The 24,785-nt window shown below is 36.3% G+C and overlaps 3 protein-coding genes across 5 annotated transcripts; 1 reads left to right on the plus strand and 2 right to left on the minus strand.

Annotated features, from left to right (window-relative positions):
• Positions 1-157: 157 nt before the first annotated feature.
• Positions 158-5,941, minus strand: rsph10b (radial spoke head 10 homolog B). Of its 2 annotated transcripts, none has more exons than XM_065242557.2 (16): positions 5,657-5,941; positions 5,500-5,575; positions 5,346-5,414; positions 4,685-4,858; positions 4,512-4,597; positions 4,296-4,416; positions 3,866-4,042; positions 3,667-3,787; positions 3,398-3,525; positions 3,121-3,310; positions 2,927-3,035; positions 2,768-2,847; positions 1,436-1,581; positions 791-898; positions 525-699; positions 158-408 (listed from the first exon to the last, which is right to left on the minus strand). In XM_065242557.2, exons 1-16 carry the CDS (start codon positions 5,884-5,886, stop codon positions 254-256), a joined length of 2,145 nt encoding a protein of 714 aa, XP_065098629.1. In that variant the 5' UTR covers positions 5,887-5,941; the 3' UTR covers positions 158-253. The 2 variants fall into 2 exon arrangements, with proteins under 2 accessions (XP_065098629.1, XP_065098630.1); XM_065242558.2 differs by having other exon boundaries at positions 225-425.
• A 197-nt stretch (positions 5,942-6,138) lies between these two features.
• pms2 (PMS1 homolog 2, mismatch repair system component) lies at positions 6,139-12,246 on the minus strand. Its single transcript, XM_065242559.1, has 16 exons — positions 12,180-12,246; positions 11,933-12,080; positions 11,692-11,831; positions 11,507-11,593; positions 11,313-11,415; positions 10,995-11,178; positions 10,751-10,918; positions 10,549-10,646; positions 9,893-9,992; positions 9,694-9,778; positions 8,859-9,011; positions 7,843-8,662; positions 7,583-7,750; positions 7,400-7,500; positions 7,153-7,322; positions 6,139-6,395 (listed from the first exon to the last, which is right to left on the minus strand). Exons 2-16 carry the CDS (start codon positions 11,947-11,949, stop codon positions 6,252-6,254), a joined length of 2,538 nt encoding a protein of 845 aa, XP_065098631.1. The 5' UTR covers positions 11,950-12,080; positions 12,180-12,246; the 3' UTR covers positions 6,139-6,251.
• A 730-nt stretch (positions 12,247-12,976) lies between these two features.
• On the plus strand, positions 12,977-24,745 carry eif2ak1 (eukaryotic translation initiation factor 2-alpha kinase 1). 2 transcript variants are annotated; one of them, XM_065242560.2, is made up of 15 exons: positions 12,977-13,298; positions 13,910-14,077; positions 14,207-14,343; positions 14,463-14,500; positions 14,579-14,678; positions 14,780-14,860; positions 14,951-15,047; positions 15,134-15,194; positions 15,273-15,624; positions 17,515-17,626; positions 17,907-18,013; positions 18,903-19,032; positions 23,880-23,959; positions 24,122-24,355; positions 24,462-24,745. In XM_065242560.2, the coding sequence occupies exons 1-15, from the start codon at positions 13,127-13,129 to the stop codon at positions 24,579-24,581; spliced, it is 1,989 nt and encodes a 662-aa protein (XP_065098632.1). In that variant the 5' UTR covers positions 12,977-13,126; the 3' UTR covers positions 24,582-24,745. The 2 variants fall into 2 exon arrangements, with proteins under 2 accessions (XP_065098632.1, XP_065098633.1); XM_065242561.1 differs by lacking the exon at positions 12,977-13,298 and adding an exon at positions 13,618-13,765.
• Positions 24,746-24,785: the final 40 nt, after the last annotated feature.

Raw genomic sequence — 24,785 nt, forward strand, 5'->3', positions numbered from 1 at the left:
TAAGTCAACGTTTTGTTTGGTAAAAACCAATTAAATCATACAAGAATGCAAAATCTCGTGTGCAATTAATGCTTTATTTTTCTGGCATATTACAAAATGACAGATTTTGTGGAGGTCATAGGAGAGGAGGTGGTGAGCGACTGAGATCATTGTCTGGAATGCTGCCTCTGTCTCCATCTTCCTCGATTTTATTTCCTCAGCCTCACACTTGTCCTATTATTTTATACCTTGCTTTTACCTCTGCAAGAGAAATTCAACTTTTTTCTGTAAGCTTGAGTCTCTCTTTCACCAGCTCCTTCACCTTCATACTATGTTTATATGCAGGAAAGAAGGTCTGAGTAAAGAATTGCTGTGTTTTCTTTATACGGCCTTCAAGATCTGCTTCACTTCCTGTGCCTTCAGCAGCCTCTGAGAGTATAAAGCCACTATTAGGATAAAGGAGGGGTTGACTAGTGGACTATATGTAAAGGTGAATGCCTTCACTTCTCTATCAAAATGAATCGTGAATAACATTTGTGAAATACCTTTTAAACCAAGTGCTGACATGTCCATGGTGTTGCATGATTTGGATAAAATTGTAATATTCTGCACCGTGTCGTATTGGTGATCGGTGTTAGTCTGCCACTCAGTGGTTTGGATACTCTTGCATTTAACTTCAGCACAACCCAGCAGAGCCTCGAAGAACTCCAGAAAAGTCATCTACAACCAAAATGACCCATTGTATCAATTTACAGCCAAACGAACCAAAAATATATATTTTTTCCAAATGTATAGCAGTTAAGCTACTGACCTCCAATTCCAGGTTGCTGTGGGTTCCATCATAAACAGCAGGATTTTCCACAGAGACTATTTCCAGTACTTTAGATGCAGTCAGTTCATTATCATATAGACAGAGGTCCTGTGAACACAATGATATTTATGCAAATTACAGTTGGATCCAAAAAGAAAAACCAGTAAACAATTTATTTTTTATTTCACAAGTTTATATTAACGCAATCAAATAAGAAATAAAGCATATTTGGTGTGCTGTCTGAGGGTAGGGCTCCGAGTTTGGGATAATAGCCGGAACCCAGAGTACTCCGCCCCTCTTAAACTGGGATAGATATACCAGCAGACAGTACAGAGGTGAGGGATGGCAATAAAGAGACCTCTGTGCTGATTGGTTGGATTACATGACCATGCTCCTCCATAAAACTTCATTTATCAAATAATAAAAAATTATATTAGAATTATTATTTGATTATTACTATTTTTCTATGTCCTTTTTAGGTAGAAGTTGTGTAGTGACAAATTATACACATTCTTGAACACACCAAAAGTATCACAATTTAGATTTTCAATCCATATCTACTTGGATGTCACTGCATATATCATTTTTAATAATTACTTGTTAATATAGTGACCTTGTTATAGGTTTGAGTAAGATGAATGTTACCTTGAGCATCAAAATAAGCTGCCTTACAGTCAGGGTTTTGTCAGTGTTGGCTGAATTGGCTTTACATAGTGCCTGATAAATGTCCCAGCATCTTTTTTGGTAGTTACAAGCAACCACAGGATAGACCGAATTACCGAACAAAGACCCTAAAGTAAGAATTCAGCAGAATTAGGCCTCTGGCAGAAATACAATAAACAAACAAACAATTGAAGATTGACTAAAAATTGAAAATTCTTTTTATTTTCGTGTCTGTGAAGTTTCAGCTCAAAATACCGCACAGATCATTTGTTACAGCATGTCCAAAATTCCCCTATTTGTGCGGGACCAAAAAAGTGCTGTTTTCCTGTGTGTACCTTTAAATGCAAATGAGCTACTTCTTTTGGTTAATAATAGATCTGATTCCTGTGAATACAGTCTGGGACAATAGTATCTTTAGCTACAACGTGCTTACAAGCACATTTAGAAAAGAAAAGCTTTTTGGTAAAGTGAACCAGTCAGAGGCCGTGGATGGGGCTTTGTCAGTGTGACATCACATTAACAAGAGATTAAAAACAGTATGTTTATTGAAACTGCTCTGGTTTAAGGTTTTTTAAGCTTCGCCATGTTATTCCCTGTATAAGAAGATAATTTATAAACATTGTAATACAAAAATATTTGTTGTCGTTTAACTGAGAAAAGGAAGTCAAATACATCTGGGTTAGCACGACGGTGAGTAAATTATGAAAAAATATATATTTAGATGAACTATTCTTTTAAAGTCACCATGAAAATATTTTAAAAAATTTATTTGCCCTCATAATCTTTACTCAAAAACGCAAATCCCCTCCCCTCCTCAAAATGATCTCTCTTTAATTCCAGTCATATGGTATGGTATCCGGGAGAACATCGCAGCGATTAGCGGTTAGCAGCAACACTACCCAACTTCAGATGATTCAATCAGATCTCAATGGACAAATTCAAATCCAGCCGTGCCTTGTTTCATTTCAGAAGTCGTTTCACTCTGATATCCCACGGGGAAAAATGCAATTACCACTTCCGTTTCATGGCAACTTTAACAGAAGCTGTGTCTGTATCAAGAGAACATTTAAGTCAGGGACGGGCAACTTTGGTCCTGGAGGGCCAGTGTCCTGCATAGTTTAGCTCCAACTTGCCTCAGCACACCTGCCTAAAAGATTCTAGTATTCCTAGTAAGACCTTAATTGGCTGCTTCAGGTGTTTTTAATTATGCTTGGAGCTAAACTCTGCAGGACACTGGCCCTCCAGGACTGAAGTTGCCCATCCCTGATTTAAGGGAACCTTCACAGACAAAGATTGTGTGACTATGGTCTGTACCTTTCACATTCTTTGCATTGGGAATGATGTTCTGCTTCATGAGCTTTGAAAAACATGTGGCCAGTAGATTATTAAATGACCTGAAACAGAGAATTGTATTGTGACCAAACAGCAACTCTTATTAAATGCTAAAACTACAGTCACGAAAATAATACGTACTCAATGTCTTTGCAGTAGATGTGATATGCTGCAATGATCAAATAGCTGACATACTCTCTCGGCAAAATAGTGGTAGAAAGAGAACAAACCCCGTCTGGCTGAAGATATTCTGTGTTTAAAAAACAATTATGTGTTTTATAGTTTGTGATAGGAAAACATACAGGGACTGGTTTTGCAGAACACAAAGATGTTACCATTGATGAGGCAATCTATTTGTGCAAGGGTCATCCCATGCTGGTGAACTTTACAGTCCTTGAGTAAGCGTGAGAACTGAAGGTGGGTAAGAGGAAATGTTTTGTCTGGAGTCTGCTGATGTCCAAGGTTGCTGTAAAAGCTATAAATTTCCCTCAGCAAACCAATGTGTCTTAATACGGCAAATTCTACCTACACAGACGTAAGGGTATAAAGGTATTTATTTACAAAGCAGCACAAATTTGCCTCTAAATCGGGATTTAACTAAAATTAGCATACCTGTTTGAACTCTTGGTCCCTGCGAGCCTCAGGGAGTCTGTTTAACAGGGCCTGGATGTTTAAAGCCATGTCGGATCCAAGCAGTGAGGAAATCTTTCTTGACTGTATAAATCTCTTGGGTAAATCATCTAACGAACAGAGAGGAAAGAATAGGGATTTTGAAAGGGCTGCCTGTATATACTTAAAATAATGATTGACAGGACTGGATGATCAGGCTTCTACTTCAAATTCATTTTATTTTCAGTAACAAATATAGATTTATTATTTACTGTTGTCTGGGTAAGGGGTGCAAGGGGCACTCAGGCCAGGGGTGAAAGCAGGAAATTCAGCCATGCAGTCCTTAATAAACTCTCCTTCGTATATGCATCCACCTTCAAAAACATACTTTCCCTGCAAAACACCATCTGCAGTGTTATCATGGAATAACACAGCATCTGACATCTAAAGAGCAGTTGGAAGGTGATGTACCTGTCCATTCTTTTGGTCGTGTTCCCATTCTCCATTATAAACAGCTCCACTGGCATATAAGAACTTTCCTTTACCATGGCGCATTCCCTGAACAAATTCCCCGCTGTACTCGTTCATACATGGGTACTGTGAGCAAGGAACTCTTTTACGAAACCATGTGTGTGTCCCTTTTCCATCCTAAAATAAAACAATAAGATTTACAGTACAATTATTCATTTAGCAGATGCTTTTATCCAAAGCGACTTATGAGGGAGCTTTCAGAGCTAACAAAGAGCACAGCATATAAAGATATGTTTACAAGTAGGGATGGTATTGGGGTAGGGGAAATAGAAAAGAACAGAAAAAAGAAAAAACGTTTAAAATAATAAATTGGTAAAATTTTTTAATGTTAACATAGTGGTAAGCTAATGAAAGTTAGTAATTTACAGACCTGGATGCCTTTTAACCATTGTCCACTGTACTGCTGATCCAACCTAATCCATTTCATAACTCCTTCTCCATGTTGCATATTGTTAACCCATTGTCCTTCATACAAATTTCCAGATGGGTAACTTAAGTGAAACACATACCCTTGTTTAGTTTGCCATTTGAAAATTAAACAATGCTTTAATTATTAAAATAAGAACTTTGTTATAATATCACACACCACCGTACTCCCCAGCCGTCTCTGCAGTTGTTTAACCAGTCTCCTTTGTACCACGATGTGGCTGCTTGGTTATAGTACATTATCCCCTGTGACCACCACAGGACACCATTCAATATATGTACTCATTCATAATGAATGAAAGATGTTGAGACTGAATAAGTGTGTGGACATACCTTTCCTTGTCTTTTGCCCAGACACCACTGACCTTTGTACACAGTATTGGTTTTAGCACACTTGTAGGTCCCAACACCATGGCGGACACCATTGTGTACCTCACCTTCATAGATGCTGCCATTTGGCCAGGTATAAGTCCCATGTCCCATAAGAACATTTGATTTGAAATCGCCCTGCCAAATGCAACAGTCAAGAAAGGAAAAACACAAATATTAATGGTTTATATTACTAATACCATTAGCTTTAAAATCATTACAAAATTCTCTATGTAGCATGTTTTGGTTATTATTCTAGTAGGTTTAAATATCCAACCAACAGAACCCAACATATTACTAATAGAGACCATTAGCATTTACAATAAACCAATATATTCCTCATTATAACTATGACATCCATTAGATTTTCAGTTTCAGACAGCAGAAGACTCCGGGCTGACTTTGGTGCCAATCCGTTTTTTGTGCCAATCCAATTTGGTGCGGAGTTGTCTGCTAACTAGGTTTTAATTTTGCTATTTAATTTCTAGTTATGCATGTGTAAATATTTACCTGAAATAAAAACACTGAGGTGTTATGTGACTGATGTCAGTGCCATGCAATACTGACTAATATCAAACTTCATGTGACTTATTAAACAACTGCACCCTGTGAACTCTTTACATACCTGATACTTCAAGCCGTCAGGCCAGATATATTCACCACGACCGTGCATTAACCCATGTGAAAAACTACCCTGATGAATGCAAAATGTTAGAAAACCATTTAATGATAAAACCCTGTAACCCACAACAGTGACGTGTATAATCAGTTAACGTTACCTTGTATACGTGACCACCTTGAAAGTAAGCGACACCGTCTCCATGAAACGCATCTCCCCACTTATCACCTTCATATCTGATTTAAAAAATATATATCGCAAAAAATAAGTGCTATTTGTTTACACAGTTGGAGAATTTGCATAAATTCGTGTCTGACCTTTCAACGATTATATTGTGAAGGATAAAAAGTTGGGGAATTTGTTTATCGTGATGTTCATTGGTCGGCACAGACGAAGCAGAAGCGGAGCAGCTGCCTTCCAGTGATTTTTCTTCATCCTTCGGCTCTTCTGTTGACACTGAAGTGGATGAATACGGTCTCAAGTCTTTAGTAAACGATGTATCTGATGTAAATCTGTCAGGGACTTTCTTTTTATCTAATTTATCCATATCAAGACAAAGTTAGCTGGTCGGCTAACTACAGCGAACCTGCAGCAAGTGTATATAGCAACGGTTCCTAAGGAATCTGACAGTACGGCTAGAGCGTCCAAATCGCATCAGCTGTTAGGTCAAATGTTTTCATTCACAATTTCCAACTTTTGAAACAAATAATAAATGACAAGGGCAATTAAAACTTAATTTGCACATCATATTACGGATAGGAAACAACTACACACACACACAAAAAACCGCAATTTCATACACTCATTATAAATTTTATTTATTTACTAATATTAAAATAAAAATAAAAAAAATCCTTTATTAAAACAAATTTGGTAGTCATTAAAATAACAAACAAACCAAGCAACATGGTTTCAGTCCACAGAAATCATTTCAAGATTGGCAAGGTGTCTCATGGTGGGTCTGCCGTGAGGACAGTTCCACGGCTGTTCAATTTCCCCCATGTGAACCACAAGTTTCTTCATCTCACTGGTGTTCAGGGCAGTGCCAACCATCACCTGTGAAAAAGTAAAGGGTTTGAACAACAAAAACCATGACAGGGCCCACACAATATAGTGCAGCAAAGTTTATCTCCAACCCTAATAAAACACACCTGAAAAATCTAATCAAAGGCTGCAGGATCATATACTTAATAAAGGCAAGATGTCTCGTCCGGGCTGCTGGCCAATGGAGATCGACTTCCGCACCTGGCAGCCATCTTGTCACAGTCAGCTCGCTCACTCGTAACATTGTGTTTTAATGGTGCATGTACTTTTTAAATAACAGTAACTTGCTAAATTTTCAAACAGTTTGGTTTGTTATAAACATCAGAGATGTACTTGTGACACTGCTTACTTATGAATAATGTTCATGAAACATGTTCAAGCATCCAGAAATATAGCCACGTTAATAACGTTTTTAAGAAACCAAACCATTTGTAAATCTGTCAAGATTTCAGGGAGATAAGAGTATTTGTGTTCGTGCAGATCTCTTACTTTACATCAGGTACCACAGATCCCGCCCGAAAGTTTGCCTGTGACAAGATGGCCGCCCGTGATGACATTAAAGACTCCGCCGTAAGACATCTAGCCTTTATTATGTATATCTATGTGCAGGATTACTTGGAAATGGCATTCAGGTTGATTAGGGTTGGAGCTAAACTTTGCAGGACAGTGGCCCTCCAAGACCAAGAATGCCCACCCCTGATTAGTGTGTTAAGTATTTTGCTTATGCATCTCATGCTGGAGAAGGTAAAAAAAAGACCTATGCACTTACTGATTTGCGGCACGCCCTGGACGCAAACATCTGCCGTATGCGTGAAGGGCGACACATGATTCCAGGACAGTCACTAAGCATAAAGATAAGTTCCTCAATGTCATTTGGGCCAAAAGTCCAATTTTTACTTGTTGGTAAAGAAACCAGCTTCACCCGCTCCATAACCTGAGCTAAAAAAAAACACCATTTAACATAAATTTGGTTGTTTTGTTTTTTTAATACAAGTGATATTTCTGCTTAAACTTACCATCTTCATCAATAAGGAACTCAAATCCATTTTTTCGGAATATTTCAATGTTTTCTATGAGCACCGTTTCACTGATGGCAGGGAGATGAAGACTTTGTGGACTGCACATGGAGAAAGATTTTAAGTGGACAAAGTTATGTAAAAAAAAAAATATGTTTCATAATCTTTTTGCACTTAACTTACACTATAAGGCGCTGTCCCTTTAAGACAGTATTCTGTTGCAGCATCTCAAAATTGTACTTTTCATCTGTGGCATGCTGGTCGATTATAAAAAGGTCTGATTTTAGCTTGGTGATAATAAAACCCAGGTTGAACTGACCTATAACTTTCATCTCTTTGAACATATCTTTGCTGTAACAAAAAAAGAACAAGTAAACCTTATTAATGATGTATGAATTTGCAAAACAGCTTGGCCCTATAGGTAATTAAACAGTATAATCAACCTTATTTCTTTCTTAAGCTCATCCTCAGCACTTTGGTTTTCTCCAGGGTTGATCTTTGCCCTGAACCGTCTGTATTTAAGCTCATCGCTGTTCTCGCTCTTCTGTACCTTTAGCTTCTGCATCCTTTTAAAAAGCTCCTCAAGAGAAAACTTTAAATGCACTATTTTCTTCTGTATGCTAACAGGTGAATCTACCAACTCCAGAAAAGCAGGCTTGTTTTTGTATTCCAACATATAGCTTTGTGCTTGAGTGTCATCTTCACGTCTAGCTCTTTTAGCTTCAGGACTGGAGGTTCTGTCCTCATGTTCTGACTTTGGCACCAAAGGTTCATACCTCCTGAACTCTGTATCCACAGCTTCATTAGCAATCTCTGTTTTAACATCAGTCTCATCCATAATACAGTCTGGCGAAACAGATTCAGAATTGCATCCATTTCGAATCTCTGGATCGTATTTGGTAGACGTTTGGTCTGCATCACTATGAAAGGTGCTTTTAAATTTGTCTAGACAACCTGCAGAACTTTTTACAGATGAAGAAAGAGATTTCAGAGGCTGTCTAATACTGTCAGTCATTTTTTTAGAGCAGCTGACAAAAGAAAACATCTTCTTTTGAGATGGACCAACACAAAGAGCTTTATGACTAGACTGCATTGACCCATTTCCAGGAGCCTGATGGTTGGAAAATGCTGCTTTAAGTCCAGCTAAATTGATGGAAGTCTTTGGGCTGCAAATAGGTGGCTCAGAGACATCATCCTGAATTGCTTCAGAAACACAACCTGTGTCCCGATCTTCTGAAACTGCACTTGTAGGTCTGCACAGAGCTACAAGAAAGGAGGACATCTTAAAAGTTATAAAAGATATAACATTTTCTCATTCCTTTTAAACAATTCATATTTATTACTTTTCCAGCCATTCCTGGTAAAATAAATCCTCAATTAGCTTCAAAATGGCTGGGGCAGATTTTAATGACTTTCAGGTTTGGAAACCTGGAATGGATGGTATTTCGAAAGCACTTACTAGTAATTGGTGAAGGTATGTGATTGAAACTGATTTTATTGACACCAGTCTCAAACATAGCAACGAGTGAGCTTTTCAGAATAGCCAGTAAGAGTTTTTCCTCTTGTAGAAGAATCTGACGTTTGTCTGGAGTGACGTTCACATCGACACAATCTACAGTATTAAACCAAAAAAAAAAAAAATGCAGAATAAATGACAATTTTCAATTAACTGACATTTTGGACACATTATACAGTATGAAGAGCTCATATACAAAAACACATCGACACATGCATCTGACATTTTTTTTTAAATGGGCATTTTTTAATCAGACTCTCATGCTTAGTGTTTTAAATTGAACTTTAATGGCAATGAAAAGGTTATTAGTCAGTAATTTAAATATCACTTCAGTCAGTTTATTTTGTTGCAAAACCCTTTAAGTAGGCACTACATGCAAACATCTCGAATTTCTTAAAAAAAGTTTCACTCTTCACCGTCTTTTCTGAATAAAGGTAAAAGGGTCCAAAAATTCAGTCAATATTGTAATATATTTGTAAAACCGCCTTTAACTTGACGCACACATTATATCCACTTTAGAGGACTTTGCTAAAAAAGCAGTTCTGCCAACAAATGGGTATTTCTGAATGGCCTGAGCCCGGGATTAAGCGACTTTGAATTATAATTTACGTATAATACATGCCGAAAGCATTCTGTCAATATCATTATCTAATTTTTCAGTGAGGTTGTGTTTATCAGCTGTTGCATTTGAGCTCTTCATATGAAAAGAATAATAATCCGAATGATGAAGATGAGTGCAACAATTCATTTTCATATCTTAATTCTATGCGAGTCTTACCTGAAGCAACAGAAATGTTTAGAGCAACAAAAGGGTACTGATGCCTATTGTACATGTGATACACTTCATTCACAACTTTGGAGACCTGTAAATATGACACACATACAAACAAAACAAAGGCATACATGAAAAACACTTTAATACAATACATAAGCAATAATCTATAGTCATTAAAATTTAAATATACAAACAAAAATACCTTCACTGGATCACAGGGTCTTTTATTAATGAAAAAGAACTGTCTGTCTGTAGCACTTCGACCAACACCATGATCAGCTTGTGACACAAACCCCTCAATGCTAAAATCAAATATTGTACATAATTGTAAAACTGGAATGTTATTGTTGGTTTAATGGGTGATTATATAATTGCAGGTACATTTGGTGTCCATTAATATTTTTTCTGCTTTATTCAAGTGTCTATATTTTTATTATTTCAACAATTTTGTTATCATTGTCATGGATCACTAAAGTTACAGGCCATAACAATATTACAATGGTGCCATTAATAATGTCTGAGAATTATGTCAATTCTGTTACTGTCAAACTCTGCTTCCAAGGTGGACACTTTTTACAGAAAACGTATTATTATGGTGTGGTGTGTAACATCTTGTGTTCTGTGACATCGAGTATCAAATTATTAAAACAATTAAAAATGTAACCATTTGAAAACAATAATGATTTTGGAGAGCAAATGTACCGGCTGCAATTGTATAATCATTTTTATGCTGATTTTTAATTTCACATTTACATATGCAGTACTTTTTACAACACACAAAACAGCATTTAAAACAGCATTCAGTGAAGGTCAAATGTTTTAAAGACACAGAAAACATTTTCAAAAAGTAATGCTTACGTGAAAAGGTTTTTTGGAACCTCTACCCCACTAAGTCCATAGTCTTCTTGTACTGATTCAGAGGGAGATGTCTGTATGAAGGGAATCAAATTCTGCAGCTGTGGACAAATAAAAAAATCCTCTATTGCATCTAATAATACAAATACTTTGCATACTTTCATACAGTATGAAACAGAATTAAAGGGGTTCAGTGAGTTGACACCTGCTTTGGGCCAAAAACAGCTCCAATGTTGTCCCGCATGCTGTTACTCCCACTGGTGCACAGTACGGTGGAGCGCTTGCCTTGCCCAATCTGGTTTGTGCATGTAATACGCACACCAGTGGAGATGATGCAGTAGGACTGCAGGACATAAACCATTTTGGCATATTCCTGTGGAAAAACAAAATCTAATTAATTCACCTTTATACCATGCTCAACAACAATGTAAACAAAGTATGCTGCAAACCTTTTTGATGTTGCGCTGGAACTCCTTGTGTCGAACAGGTAGCGTGGAAAAGAGCTTCTGAAGCGTGACAGTTGTGCCATGCTGACGGGGATGGGGTACATTCTGAGTGAGACGACCATCGTGGTCAAACACCAGCCGAGCTCCGATCAGAGCATTCTCGTGGCAAGTAACGACACTAAGATCGCTGCATTGCAAACAATTCAAATAAAGGGAAGATTTTCAGTCAATTTTATGTTAAGAATACCTCAAAAAGGTCAACCTTACTCCATTGGCAAGTAAAGTAAGATGGTATAAACTGAGTCACCACATCCAAATTACCTAAGAGCACACAGTGAACTGAGGGCTTCACCACGAAATCCAAATGTCTCCACATGTATCAGATCAGAAAAATCTCTTAGTTTAGAGGTGTGATGTTTTAAAGCTGCACATTTGAAGAAGAAGACAGAATGAAGTGAATAGGCATGCTAGACGTATTCTTCATCTCCTGTCATCAGTGTTCAGAAGCCACTTACTAAGTCCTTCAAAGTTTGCCTCCTCAACGCCTTTTCCATTGTCAGACACCTCCACTAACTCTGTTCCACTGTCTTTTAGCCTCACATCTGTGTGGAAAATGAGACATAAGACACAACATTTGACCAAGTGTAGCATCAAATCAAATGCATTATGGTATTTCGGGTCTGTCATCCCTTGAGCTCACCGACATTAGTGGCACCAGCATCAATACTGTTCTCCACCAGTTCCTTCACAGCTGTGGACAGGCTCAGGACGACCTGCCCTGAACAGATCTGATGTACAGCCTGCTTGTCAATTGCCTTTATGGCTCCTGCAGACCCTGTGCTTTTACACATAATGAAAGTGTTTGCATTGTAGAATCATACACCAGCTGTATTTAGGAGTAAGGATCGGAGGAAACAAAATACAAAGCTTTAAAAACTTACCAGGTATCTGACATCATTGCTTTAACAGTATTTTTATATATGATAGCAATATCAATCGAAGAAACCTATCAAAGCGTTGCACTGCATTGTAGCTGTTTTGATAGCATTTGGATCCTTGTGGTTTTCATGCCAGCAGCGAAAACGTAACCTTCATTGTTGAAAGAGAGAGAAAAAATATACTTTAGCAACGCAACAATACTCACAAACTACAACAGTGTAACTACACATGTTAGGAGTGTACGCGTACAGCTACATGCCGCGAAGACATTTCCCGCGATGTTAAAGGTAAAGTTGTGCCTTTGAATAGCTCTCGCGGTACTTTGATGTCATACCCCGTTCAGTCTGCGCAACGCCCCACGTAGTCAAACCTCTTTTTTTACAGTCTTGAGTCAAACCTATGAGTCAAATGCTTGTTTTTTATTTATTGTGTAATGTCTGCTGTATTTTTTTCTTTTCTTTTAATTTTACCATTTTAAAAACATTTCTAGGCATGCTTGAAATACATTTCCCAAAAACTGCTACATAACATTTTTAGTTAATATAGTTAATAAATTAATTTATTATATTTTTAGCATAATGAATTGTTACTTGGTTATAAGACCACAGTGCTTTTTAATAAAACTTTATTACCATGTTACATTGTGCCGTTTTATTTTGAAATGTTTCATCATCTCATTCGTAAACGGTTCTGGCTAGAGTGGAAACAGCTATGGTCAAGTCTCGCGAGGTGTTGGCTGATTCAAAACAGCGCTCATCCGAAAAGATTTCACGAGATTTGGCCGTGGCTGTATCCCTTCTAGCAATCTGCGTAAACTCCCCTGCGTAAAATTAGGGACTGTGTCCAAATTGCATGTCTGACAGTAGACGAAACTAGCCTAACGTTAATATAAATGTTTTTGTTCCAACATGTATGGTTTGAATTAGTAAACATATATAATATCTACAATTAATACTCAAACAATTACATTCATTAACCGTTTTTATGCGGTACATTTTATTCATCATACATGGGACATTTTGAGACGCTTTCTTACTCCTGACGAACATGGCAGTTCACTGTTAGTTTACACTGTTAGGTATTTTTAGTTGGTCAAACTTTACATTTGTTTTCTAGTTTTAAATGATTTCTTGTGCGATGTGCCTTTCTTAAAGGAACCAATACATGGGATACATATATTTTTGCCCAGTTCGTCCATGTTTTATACAACAGAAACTCTCATGGCAGAGGAAAGTTCGAGTAGCAGCGTTGTTTCTAATTTGAACAGTCGCAGCCTTCAGATCCGTAGGGGCCTTTCCACCCTAGATAGGGGACCTAGAAGAGGAATGTTCAGCCTGGAAGATGCAGAAGATGACGTCCAGTTTGACAGTGAGTCCTTTAAGTTATGACTGCTACAAAACTCAATGATTGCATACCCTATTAGGGGCTGTATAGTTGTATCAGGGGTAAAGCGGTGCTTAGATTTTGTTTTGTGCACAAGGTGTTGTGTGTAGTTTAAAATAAATACATTAAATCTATCTTCTTACCTATAGGTTCACTGCCATAGCTCACATTGCAAATGCCACTGGCTGTAACTGCATAATGCCATTTTTAAACGTCCCTCCTACCTCATATAATCTATTGGCCTTCCTAGGGGTGTGGGGGTAACTTGAAAATGTTTACAACTGATAAGTTAGTTCAACCTTACCCACCCCTCAACTGCACATTTAAGATGCATCATTGCAAAACACTCTTTATTCATTAACAGAATACTGTAAATGTTTGTTTATTTAACGTCTCAATGGATTTAGAGAAAAATGACATTGTGACCTTAATTGCCAAAGTTATTGCTGAAGGTAAGAATTTTTCTATTGTGTGTTGGTTTTAAAATGTCACTGTTTTCAAAGAAAGGGAACTGTCAATATAATAACACTGGATTAATGCATTGACACTGTTAAACATTTCTTTCTCCTCTCATTGTCTTTTTTGTTCAATTGCAGCCTCAGATTCAGACAACAACCATGAAATGTTGCTGGCGGGTAGACAGTATCCATCTATCCAAGAATTTGCTTCTGCCATTCCCAACCACCTGCTGCTGGGATCTTTGTTGGAACACTTGTGCTATGTTTATGAGAGTGACCCCACACGTTCACGCATGTTGTTTAAGGGTGAGCCATCAAAAATATTGCCTCATAAAAATCACCATTATGTCACTATGTTTATTTTATTTACTATTTTGTCCTAAAAAGTGTTACCAAACAAGAGCATCTTTCTTTCAAATACCCCTTTTGTTTTAGTGATTGGTCAGCGTTTAGCAGCAATGAACCTCCTTTCTCCATTGGCTATCAGTGATGAGTTTAGCACAGTCCGACTGCAGCATAACCGCGCGTTCACAGAGCTCCTGCATGCAACAAGCTCATCACTTTTTGCACAGGTAATCTAATTTATTTAATTGTGTCATTTTCTGTGATGCCTTTTTGACTATCACTTAACATTACCAAAGAACGTGAATGCTCATTTTGCCATATCTGTTTAATATGTGACTTCCTGCAGGATCATAGATACTTGAGTGCAGAAGGCCAGAGCATAAGGTAAAAAGCTTACAGAGCTTATAGCATAATATACAATGACATTATTTGAATTAACCGAGAACTGTTGATCTATCCTAGAACCAAAGATGGTCTTTTTCAAGCACAAACATCCCGCTATCTTAGTGAATTTGAAGAAATCGCAGCCCTGGGTAAAGGAGCCTATGGGAAAGTGTTTAAGGTACAGAGATGTGGTCTAATCATATCTGTTGAATTATTTTTGAAAGTTAATATCCATGTTATCTTGAAAAGTGATTCCTAAAGCCTGTCCTGCTGTTGTAGGTTACAAACAAGCTGGATGGTCAGGAATATGCTGTGAAAAAAATTCTTATTAAAAAAGTAACAAGAGAAGACTGCATGAAGGTAAAGTTTGTCATCATGGGTCATGCTTGCATTACTGTAACAATGAATTCAGTGGTTAGATATTAGATTGTTGTGTTTCTCTCTTCACAGGTTCTTAGAGAGGTTAAAGTGCTCTCCAGCCTCCAGCATCCTAATATTGTTGGATATCACACTGCATGGATGGAGCATGTTCAGCCTGCTGTGGGAGGTCATTCTCTATTTTTGACCTATTATTATGAAAAAGGAATTCATAAAAAATTATACAAACTGTTATAATTTTCTGTTCACCTCTAGATCCCAAATCTATCATTTCACAAACAATTCCAGCCTTAGAGACCCCTTCACAGAAAGATGGGTAAGATTAACTTGTTTAAAGTAGGCCTGTCTAGGTGAATCGCTTTTACTGCAGCGTAATGAAAGCTATTCCTTTTAGGAACACACAGGAAAGCACTGACAGTAGCAATGGATCATCCATCGTTTTTGAACGTTCTGGCCAACCACAAGCTAAAGGAAATCAAGTTACATTAGAGAGCTACTCCGTCAAACCCTCAACATCAAAAGAGGAGGTGGATCATGCTGTGTGTCCAAAAACTGTCCGCAACCCACAGAACTTTGTTCCATGTGTGTTCCTGGGAAAACCTCGTGCTACTGTGAGCAAGTGTCCAGCGGCTAAATGGGACAGCTCAGCGCTCTCAGAAGATGACCTAAGTCGAAGACTGGAATTGAACAATAACTCTTACATTGATATAGACAGTCCTGAATGGTCAGAAAAGCAGCCGCAAGAGGTATGAGGTTCATTAATATTCATTTTTAACTAATCTGCGTTTATGAATTTGGCACGCACTTTAATGCAATGCATCTAAGAGGCTGTTATTACACATGGCATTAACATGCGTTTTAATCGATCAGATCACAAGTGGACGATGCTAAAGACAGGTGTAAACTGTGTTCTAGGGATGCACCGATACCACTTTTTTGGAGTACGAGTACTTGCATTTCAGTACTTGCCGATACCGATTACTTAATATAAAACATGATTTAAATTTACAGGTAACAGCTTTACTCATATAATTTAACAAAAAAACAACGGACTAGTTTTCCAGTTTGTTGTAAACTCTGCCTCTTTGGACAACACAAGAGGCATTAACCCCTTACACGCCGCTCAAACATAGACATTTCTCAGACCGTGGAATCGATCCCTGGTATCAGGGGACTTTTAACGAGTACGAGTACTTTAGAAAATGTGGTATTGAGGCCGATACCCGATTCTGACTTCTAGCGTGAACACACAGTGTACAGCGCTATCTTTAGGCTTTCATTGATAAAACTAAAGCGGCTGATCTCAGTGTATTTCATTAGTTTCATTTTGCATGTGAAAGTTGCGCAATCTTATTTAATCAATTGCGCTGAAAAATCAGAGAAAGCTCTAACATATACATGTACAAAACACTGTGCAGCATGTTTACTTACTACACAAGCAGCGGACACTGACATAATATTAGTTTCAGTCAATTTAAACCGGTCATTACTACCACTTGAATTTAAATGACAGCAGAGAGACTCGCCCACAGTCTCCACAGACCATCCCCTCAAAGTAATCAGGATAGTAGCGGTCGAAAGTGGACAAAAGAGATGCATTTAAATACCAGGTGTAAACAGAATGTGTCTCTCTCGTTCACTTGTGATACGATTGACGAAAACACATCTTAATACTAAGATGTAATAACAGCCCCTAATGCTGCATTCAAGGTGTACATTTATCAGCTCATACATTGGCTGGAAATTGAACCAATGATTTCGGTATTGCTAGCACCATGCTGTACTGTTTGAGCTACAGGAATGCCTATTAAGTCGAGGGCTGCAAAATGATAATCGCAAGTAATCGTTTGTGGAATAAAAGTTTTTATGTGTGTGTACTGTGTATAATAATTATGTGTATATATGTAAATACTTAGGGCTGCATAACGATTAATCGTGATTAATCGTTTGCAGAATAAAAGTTTTTGTTTACATCATACATGTGTGTACTGTGTATAATAATTATGTATAAATAAATATACACACATGCATGTATAATTTTAAGAAAAAATTATTTATAGATTAAATATTTATATATAATATAAATTATTTATAAATATAAAAATTTATATACACATGTAAATACGCCTTAAATATCTACATGTATGTGTATTTATTTATGCATAATTATTATACACAGTACACACACATATATGATGTAAACAAAACTTTTATTCTGCAAACGATTAATCTCGATTAATCGTTATGCAGCCCTAATACACATTTATGTATAATTAAAAATATATATTAAGTATTTATAATTATATATAATATAAATTATATATAAATATAAAATGTATACAAATGTAAATATTTCTTAAATATATACTTGCATCTATGTGGATTTATATATAATTATTATACACTGTACACACACGTATATGATGTAAACAAAGACATTTATTCTGCAGAAGATTAGTCGCTAATAATCATTTTGCAGCCCTAATTAAGTCAACTACTTTTTAACTAATTTGAACTAACAATTTATTTAAATTAAGAAATAATTATAGGGTATAATTTCCATCTTTGAGAGCATATTGTTAAAAACGTTTGTTGTAATTTTTTGATCATGGTTTTTGTCATGTTGCTGTGTGCAGGCTCAGTTCCACTTAATGCTTTACATACAAATGCAGTTATGTGAGCGATCTTTGAAAGACTGGATACAGGAACAGAACTTTAAAACTACTGAGGAACTCTCCAGTTCTGCAAGTGAGATCACTGTCCACACACTAGTTAAGCATTGCAAGAAATGACAGGAGTATTTACACATCTTTTTATTAATGTAATTTATTAGGACTGGTAATAGCATTTTTGGATGTCTCATAAATTCTCTTCTTAAATTGGCTGACACATGGCTAAACTGTAAACAGGAAAAAACTATTATTTGGAAAATGTAATGAATTTTTACAGTTTTTCAATTTTAAACATATATTGACAGCATATTGTTTATATATATATATATTATATCATTGTTTTAAACTGTTCACAGATCCCCGTCAGTCTGTTGACTGTGAGCAAGCACTGACTATTTTGAAGAAAATACTTGAAGGAGTGGAATACATTCATTCCCGTGGTATTATGCACAGAGACCTAAAGGTATGTCTACTTATATTGTTGGTTGTCACAGTGTCTTTTACCATACATAGTCCACACAGATGTTTGGATTGTTGGTATAAAGTTAGTTATTTTGAGTACTGTGGAAGAATTTGTATACATGGGAGGAGCCTCTGTGAAAGTTTTTTGATAACAAACATGAGACTAGTGAGATACAACCAAGGCATGCGTAGTTGCACTTGTGATCCATTAAAAGCAGCAGATAGTTTATTTTCTCCTATTGATGTCTTTGCCATAGTACAAAACCATACATTTCCCTCATATGTTTACACCTTGTGGGACCCAGTGTTTCTCAACTATGTGACTGGATTCCACATGCGGACCTCAAGATTACATAAAATTATTAAAAATGAGACAAAGCACGCATTTTAATTAGCCTTTATGTTTGGTTTCTGTCCGTCCATGCCAAGCTCTAGAAAATTTAATTTGCTAGGAATTATTAGTAGGGGGCTTCAAGGTGGGCCTTGAAGTGAAAAAGGTTGACCCAGCATGCATTTCTGTTACATACACAGATTTTGATATGAATTATGTGCCCTTTAGTTTCTGATTGGCCAACCCCAGATTAATTTCAGGGATAACCTTAACGCTTTTAAAATAAAGTATGAAATGCTCTTTAAAAGCGGGGTTTAAAAGATAACCCAGGGTTAAACGCACTGTGAAAATACCTTTTATCTGTTTGTCAAACGGAGGTATAATATTGTTATTATTACCCACACGCTATTTGGATATGCACACGTGTGCTTACTACTTTCTGATTCAAATCTAGTTAAAGATTATTAAAAACATTTACAGCAAGTTTAAATCAGATTTTTTTTAATGACTGTTAAAAGTCTGTGTTGATATGTTTGTATATGTATTTATTTATTAACAGCCTAGAAACATTTTCCTTCATGGACCTGAGGCCCATGTAAAGATAGGAGACTTTGGATTAGCGTGCCAAAACATAGTAATGGAGGAACATGAACAGCTGCCCTCCCATTCTCCAACAGTTGTAAACACAGGTGAGAGGCCATGCAACTTACTCTATTTATATTGTATTTATAATAATAATTACAAGTTCTGGACTAGAATACTTAGGCAAAGTATTTAATGAACGTATAATACGTGTTGAGAGCATTCCGTAAATATCATTATTTAGTTTTGACTGAGGTGTTTAGCAGCTTTTGCAGCTGAGCTCTTTAAATTACTGCGGCAAGGGAAGGAAACTGTATGGAAGTAAATCTGTGCCGTTGGGTTTTGAATTCTAATTCTTAGCACTGAATTTTTTTACATCAAATTTTTAACACTGAATTTTATTTTGCATCTAAATCAGACTTTGAATTTTAAAAGCCATCGAATTTCTAGCACAGTTTTTGTGCCTATGACATTTTTTTCAATGTTTTAAAAAAATTCAGTGTAAAAAAAATTCAATGTCTAAAAAAATTCAGTGAAAAAAAATTCAATGTGTTTTAAAAGATTCAGTGTAAAAACATTCAATGTTTCAAAAGATTTTGTGTAAAAAATTCAATGTCTCAAAAAATTCAGTGCAAAATAATTCAACGTCTCAAAAAATTCAGTGTAAAAATATTCAGAGTCAACATCCGGGGAAGCAAGGAGAAGCAATCGATCCCTGTATCAAATCATTCAACATCCAGCCAATCATTTACGCTCCATTGGTCACGTGACACCGAAACGGGAAGTGGGTGAAGTTCAGGCTGGTTCAGGCAAAGGGTTTATTTGCATTAACATACGAACACATTTTTCACATCAGGCAGATCGTATCATCAGTATATCAGGACACAGTCCGTTTACATTTATCAACATCAAAGTGACTACTGTAGCTGGATGTGTGATCGATCCCGTGCGGGGAGACGCGCTGGATGAATAGCTGTCAATCACAAATGGCTACAACTGGCTTTAACCATATGATTTAGGGTTGTCGCGGTAACTGCACTCCCGTATTGTACAGTTCTACTGAGAAGCAAACAGCAGAGAATAACTAGCAACCCTAATAACCGTGATTCACCTTTTTAGCTTTATATTTTAAGCTTTAAAGGTTTTGTCTTTGTTTATTAATATTTGCAGCGTCCGCACCGCGTACTTTACCTGAACTCGACTTTCACCCACATGCTTTTTACCAGCAAAATTAATGTGAAACATGAGGATGACAATCCCGACTTCACTGTTTTAGTCTGCCTTAATAACGTGCTTTAGGCTCTGTCTGAACTTATACGTTTTTGTTCTGTAGCCTACTTTGTTCACTCACATATTTCTATATCAACAATAAACTGTTGTTACCTTTGTTTCCTGATAAGTTTAATATGATTTAAATAAAAGAGCTAACAATTTCCTAAATTTCCTGTTCATGTCTCCCTCTAGTCTAGTGTGTAAGAAGTGAAGTAATGTAATTTACAAACACATTTAGGTATAAGAAACTTACTTTGCATAAAACCAACACTGAGCAAATGTATTTGGTCAATGTTATTATGGTTTGTACGTGTTTAACCTAAAACGTGTTAAATGAGATAGAAACAGCTGACTGACCAGCGCAACATTCACGTACTGACCCTATGTCGCCATGGAAACTCAAACATTAAAACGATCCATTAAATTCTGCTACTAAATATTAAATCTCTACATTAATAATAATGTAGAGATTGGAACATATTAAACATATTAAACATATGCCTGAATAACTTAAAAATACAAGCAGTGTTAAAATGCTTTTGTATATCGATTTATTTCAAGATACTTTCAAGCTTATATTGCTCCACAAATATGAATAGAATAGACAGGATTTAAATTGAATTTCTTTATCTAACTTTTGCGAGTTTGTCCTTGGTTTATATTGTTGTAGTTTTATATTGATTAAACAAATGATTGGTTTGCTTATTTTAAATAAATCTAAGGATCTTTAGATGTATTTATGTATTAAGGCAGGTAAAATATTTTCCATTTATTCCTTTTTGGTAAACCTTCTCCTTTATATAAGTGAGTCATTTTAGTAATTTATTGTTGTTCTGTTATAATAAAATAATAATAAACAAACACTAAGCATTCGTAGTAATGGAAAATTATGTCTTTCATTTATTTGTGTTAGAACGCATACCATCCATCGAATTTGTTTTATTAATAAACAAGCTGTTTAGCGAGTTTGTCATTGTACTATTTTATTGGTTTTAAGTTTTTCGTTCATAATAATAATAAAGAAACATTTTTAAAAACTATTTTAATTCAAGAAATGGAAATATTTAATAATCTGACTTTAAAAGCAAAAGCGATCTACAGATGAACGGCTTTGCCAAATGGCTATTTCCTATAAAATATGCGGTTTGTTTAGTTCAGAAGGTGAAAAAATCCTTACCTGTATTTAGGTAATCCATCCCTAATAATACAACACATCTATGTAAGAACGTAAGTCTCCGTGTTATTTTTACATTATGACTTAAAAGAACAATTTGGAAAATTAGATTAGAAGCGCGTGAATCCGCAATTACACTTGCTTTGAAGGCAGCTTATTTTTCCAGAGAAAGATATGGTAACATTTCTTCAGAAGAATTGCTGAAACCTATTAATTTACTGATGTTTTTATTAGTACTCCAGCTGTTTTATCGGCCTTTAAGATGGGACGCGGCAGTCAAGTTCATGCTGAAAGCGGGGTGAATTCCAAATGGCGTTTTAGCGCCCTTGAAGGGCACTTCAGGAAGGGGATGTCACACAGTCGATCCAAATAAAGAGAAACTGATGTGCGTTTTTCATTGCTCTATTCGCCAAGTCTATTTGAATTGACCACACCATGAGACAATTGTGCAACTTTCTCTAGAGTTTATACATCAAGTGTTCTGATCTTCGAAGGGAATATGGCATAGGATAAGCTATTGGAATACGCCCTTTATCTTTGCTTGAGCGGCAGTCCCGTAGGCTTTAACCAATCATTGAACAGATTTTTAACAACAAATCATAAAACATTTTACTGACCCTAAAGTGTTAAAAAGATTGCGGGAAAATGTTTTGGAATTTCTTTTCATTCAAACATTAAAAATCTCATACATATAATTAAGAAACTAAGAACACAGGGCTTTAAATGTGATGGCGCTTTAGGCAAATAATTAAACAAAATACACAGAAGAATTTTCGTTGTGTTTTATTTATCCATCTTGATGTGTGGCGCAAGAACGGATAACATTCCAATCACAAACGCAGCCGGGGACGGATCTCACTCAATCCAGCCATGGAATCTGCATTTACAGGTCAACGTCACACAAAACACCGCTAACTATCATTAATCTTCTCCCTGACAGCTGTCAAAAATAAAGGAGGTTGGAGCGCATTTTAAAACTCCTGCTCGTATTTTTAAGTTATTCAGGCATATGTTTAATACGTTCCAACTATTCATGTAGAGATTTAATATTTAGTAGCAGAATTTAATGGATCGTTTTAATGTTTGAGTTTCCATGGCGACATAGGGTCAGTACGTGAATGTTGCGCTGGTCAGTCAGCTGTTTCTATCTCATTTAACACGTTTTAGGTTAAACACGTACAAACCATAATAACATTGACCAAATACATTTGCTCAGTGTTGGTTTTATGCAAAGTAAGTTTCTTATACCTAAATGTGTTTGTAAATTACATTACTTCACTTCTTACACACTAGACTAGAGGGAGACATGAACAGGAAATTTAGGAAATTGTTAGCTCTTTTATTTAAATCATATTAAACTTATCAGGAAACAAAGGTAACAACAGTTTATTGTTGATATAGAAATATGTGAGTGAACAAAGTAGGCTACAGAACAAAAACGTATAAGTTCAGACAGAGCCTAAAGCACGTTATTAAGGCAGACTAAAACAGTGAAGTCGGGATTGTCATCCTCATGTTTCACATTAATTTTGCTGGTAAAAAGCATGTGGGTGAAAGTCGAGTTCAGGTACGCGGTGCGGACGCTGCAAATATTAATAAACAAAGACAAAACCTTTAAAGCTTAAAATATAAAGCTAAAAAGGTGAATCACGGTTATTAGGGTTGCTAGTTATTCTCTGCTGTTTGCTTCTCAGTAGAACTGTACAATACGGGAGTGCAGTTACCGCGACAACCCTAAATCATATGGTTAAAGCCAGTTGTAGCCATTTGTGATTGACAGCTATTCATCCAGCGCGTCTCCCCGCACGGGATCGATCACACATCCAGATACAGTAGTCACTTTGATTTTGATAAATGTAAACGGACTGTGTCCTGATATACTGATGATACGATCTGCCAGATGTGAAAAATGTGTTCGTATGTTAATGCAAATAAACCCTTTGCCTGAACCAGCCTGAACTTCACCCACTTCCCGTTTCGGTGTCACGTGACCAATGGAGCGTAAATGATTGGCTGGATGTTGAATGATTTGATACAGGGATCGATTGCTTCTCCTTGCTTCCCCGGATGTTGACTCTGAATATTTTTACACTGAATTTTTTGAGACGTTGAATTATTTTGCACTGAATTTTTTGAGACATTGAATTTTTTACACAAAATCTTTTGAAACATTGAATGTTTTTACACTGAATCTTTTAAAACACATTGAATTTTTTTTCACTGAATTTTTTTAGACATTGAATTTTTTTTACACTGAATTTTTTTAAAACATTGAAAAAAATGTCATAGGCACAAAAACTGTGCTAGAAATTCGATGGCTTTTAAAATTCAAAGTCTGATTTAGATGCAAAATAAAATTCAGTGTTAAAAATTTGATGTAAAAAAATTCAGTGCTAAGAATTAGAATTCAAAACCCAACGGCACAGATTTACTTCCATAAAACTGTAGATGGCGCCAGTAATAAAATACTAAACACACTCCAAGACAATATTTGTTTTAATTTTTCAGACTCTGCTCACACTAGTGGAGTGGGAACATTTGTGTATGCTGCACCAGAGCAACTTGAGGGTTCTGACTATGATTCAAAGGTAAAGAGACCAGATAATAAAACACTCAAACGACATTGGATTTTGCATTATAACATAGTTGTTTTTATTACTACTGTACCTGACTTAAGTCTGTTTACTTAATAATTATTTGGTATGTAGTAGAACATGATGCTCATTGCTTCTGATATTTTATTTCTACAGTCAGATATGTACAGTATAGGAGTCATTGCACTGGAGTTATTCCAGCCTTTTGGGACTGAAATGGAACGTGTTCACACACTTGGAGAACTAAGGCAGGGTAAAGTTCCTAAGACACTGTCTGAAAACCTTCCACTTTTGGGCAAGTATATTAGACTGCTGACCAACTCTGATCCTTCCACGCGACCAAGTGCATCTCAGTTACTACAGAGTGACCTCTTCACTGCCAATGACATGGTACGTGTTGTTGGTCTAACTACCATTTTTGCAAGAATAAAACTAATGTGACCCATGATTGATCTTGCACATTATCAAAACGTCACGTTTGCTTTCTCTACTTAAGGTTCTAAATAGCTTGAAGCGCAAGATTGACGAGCAGGAAGAAGAAATTGTCCAGCTCAGGAGACAGATCAGTGAGCTACAGATCTCTCAAAATGCAACACATGGTCCAGAAAATACATAAAAACTCTTTATTTTTTCTTTTGTTGGTGGTTAATAATTGTACATTATGTGAGTTGTTCTTTGAAAATTGTTGTATGTGTGAATGCAGCTATGTTTGTGTGTGTATATAAATGAGTGTAATATTTAAATTGAATCATCTGTAAAGTAAAGATTCATACCAGAGAAGCATTTTCAATTAGATAGTGTCTTTATTTATTTTACGTTA

The sequence above is a fragment of the Paramisgurnus dabryanus genome, chromosome 1, assembly GCF_030506205.2.
Source record: "Paramisgurnus dabryanus chromosome 1, PD_genome_1.1, whole genome shotgun sequence".
Classification (NCBI taxonomy): domain Eukaryota; kingdom Metazoa; phylum Chordata; class Actinopteri; order Cypriniformes; family Cobitidae; genus Paramisgurnus; species Paramisgurnus dabryanus.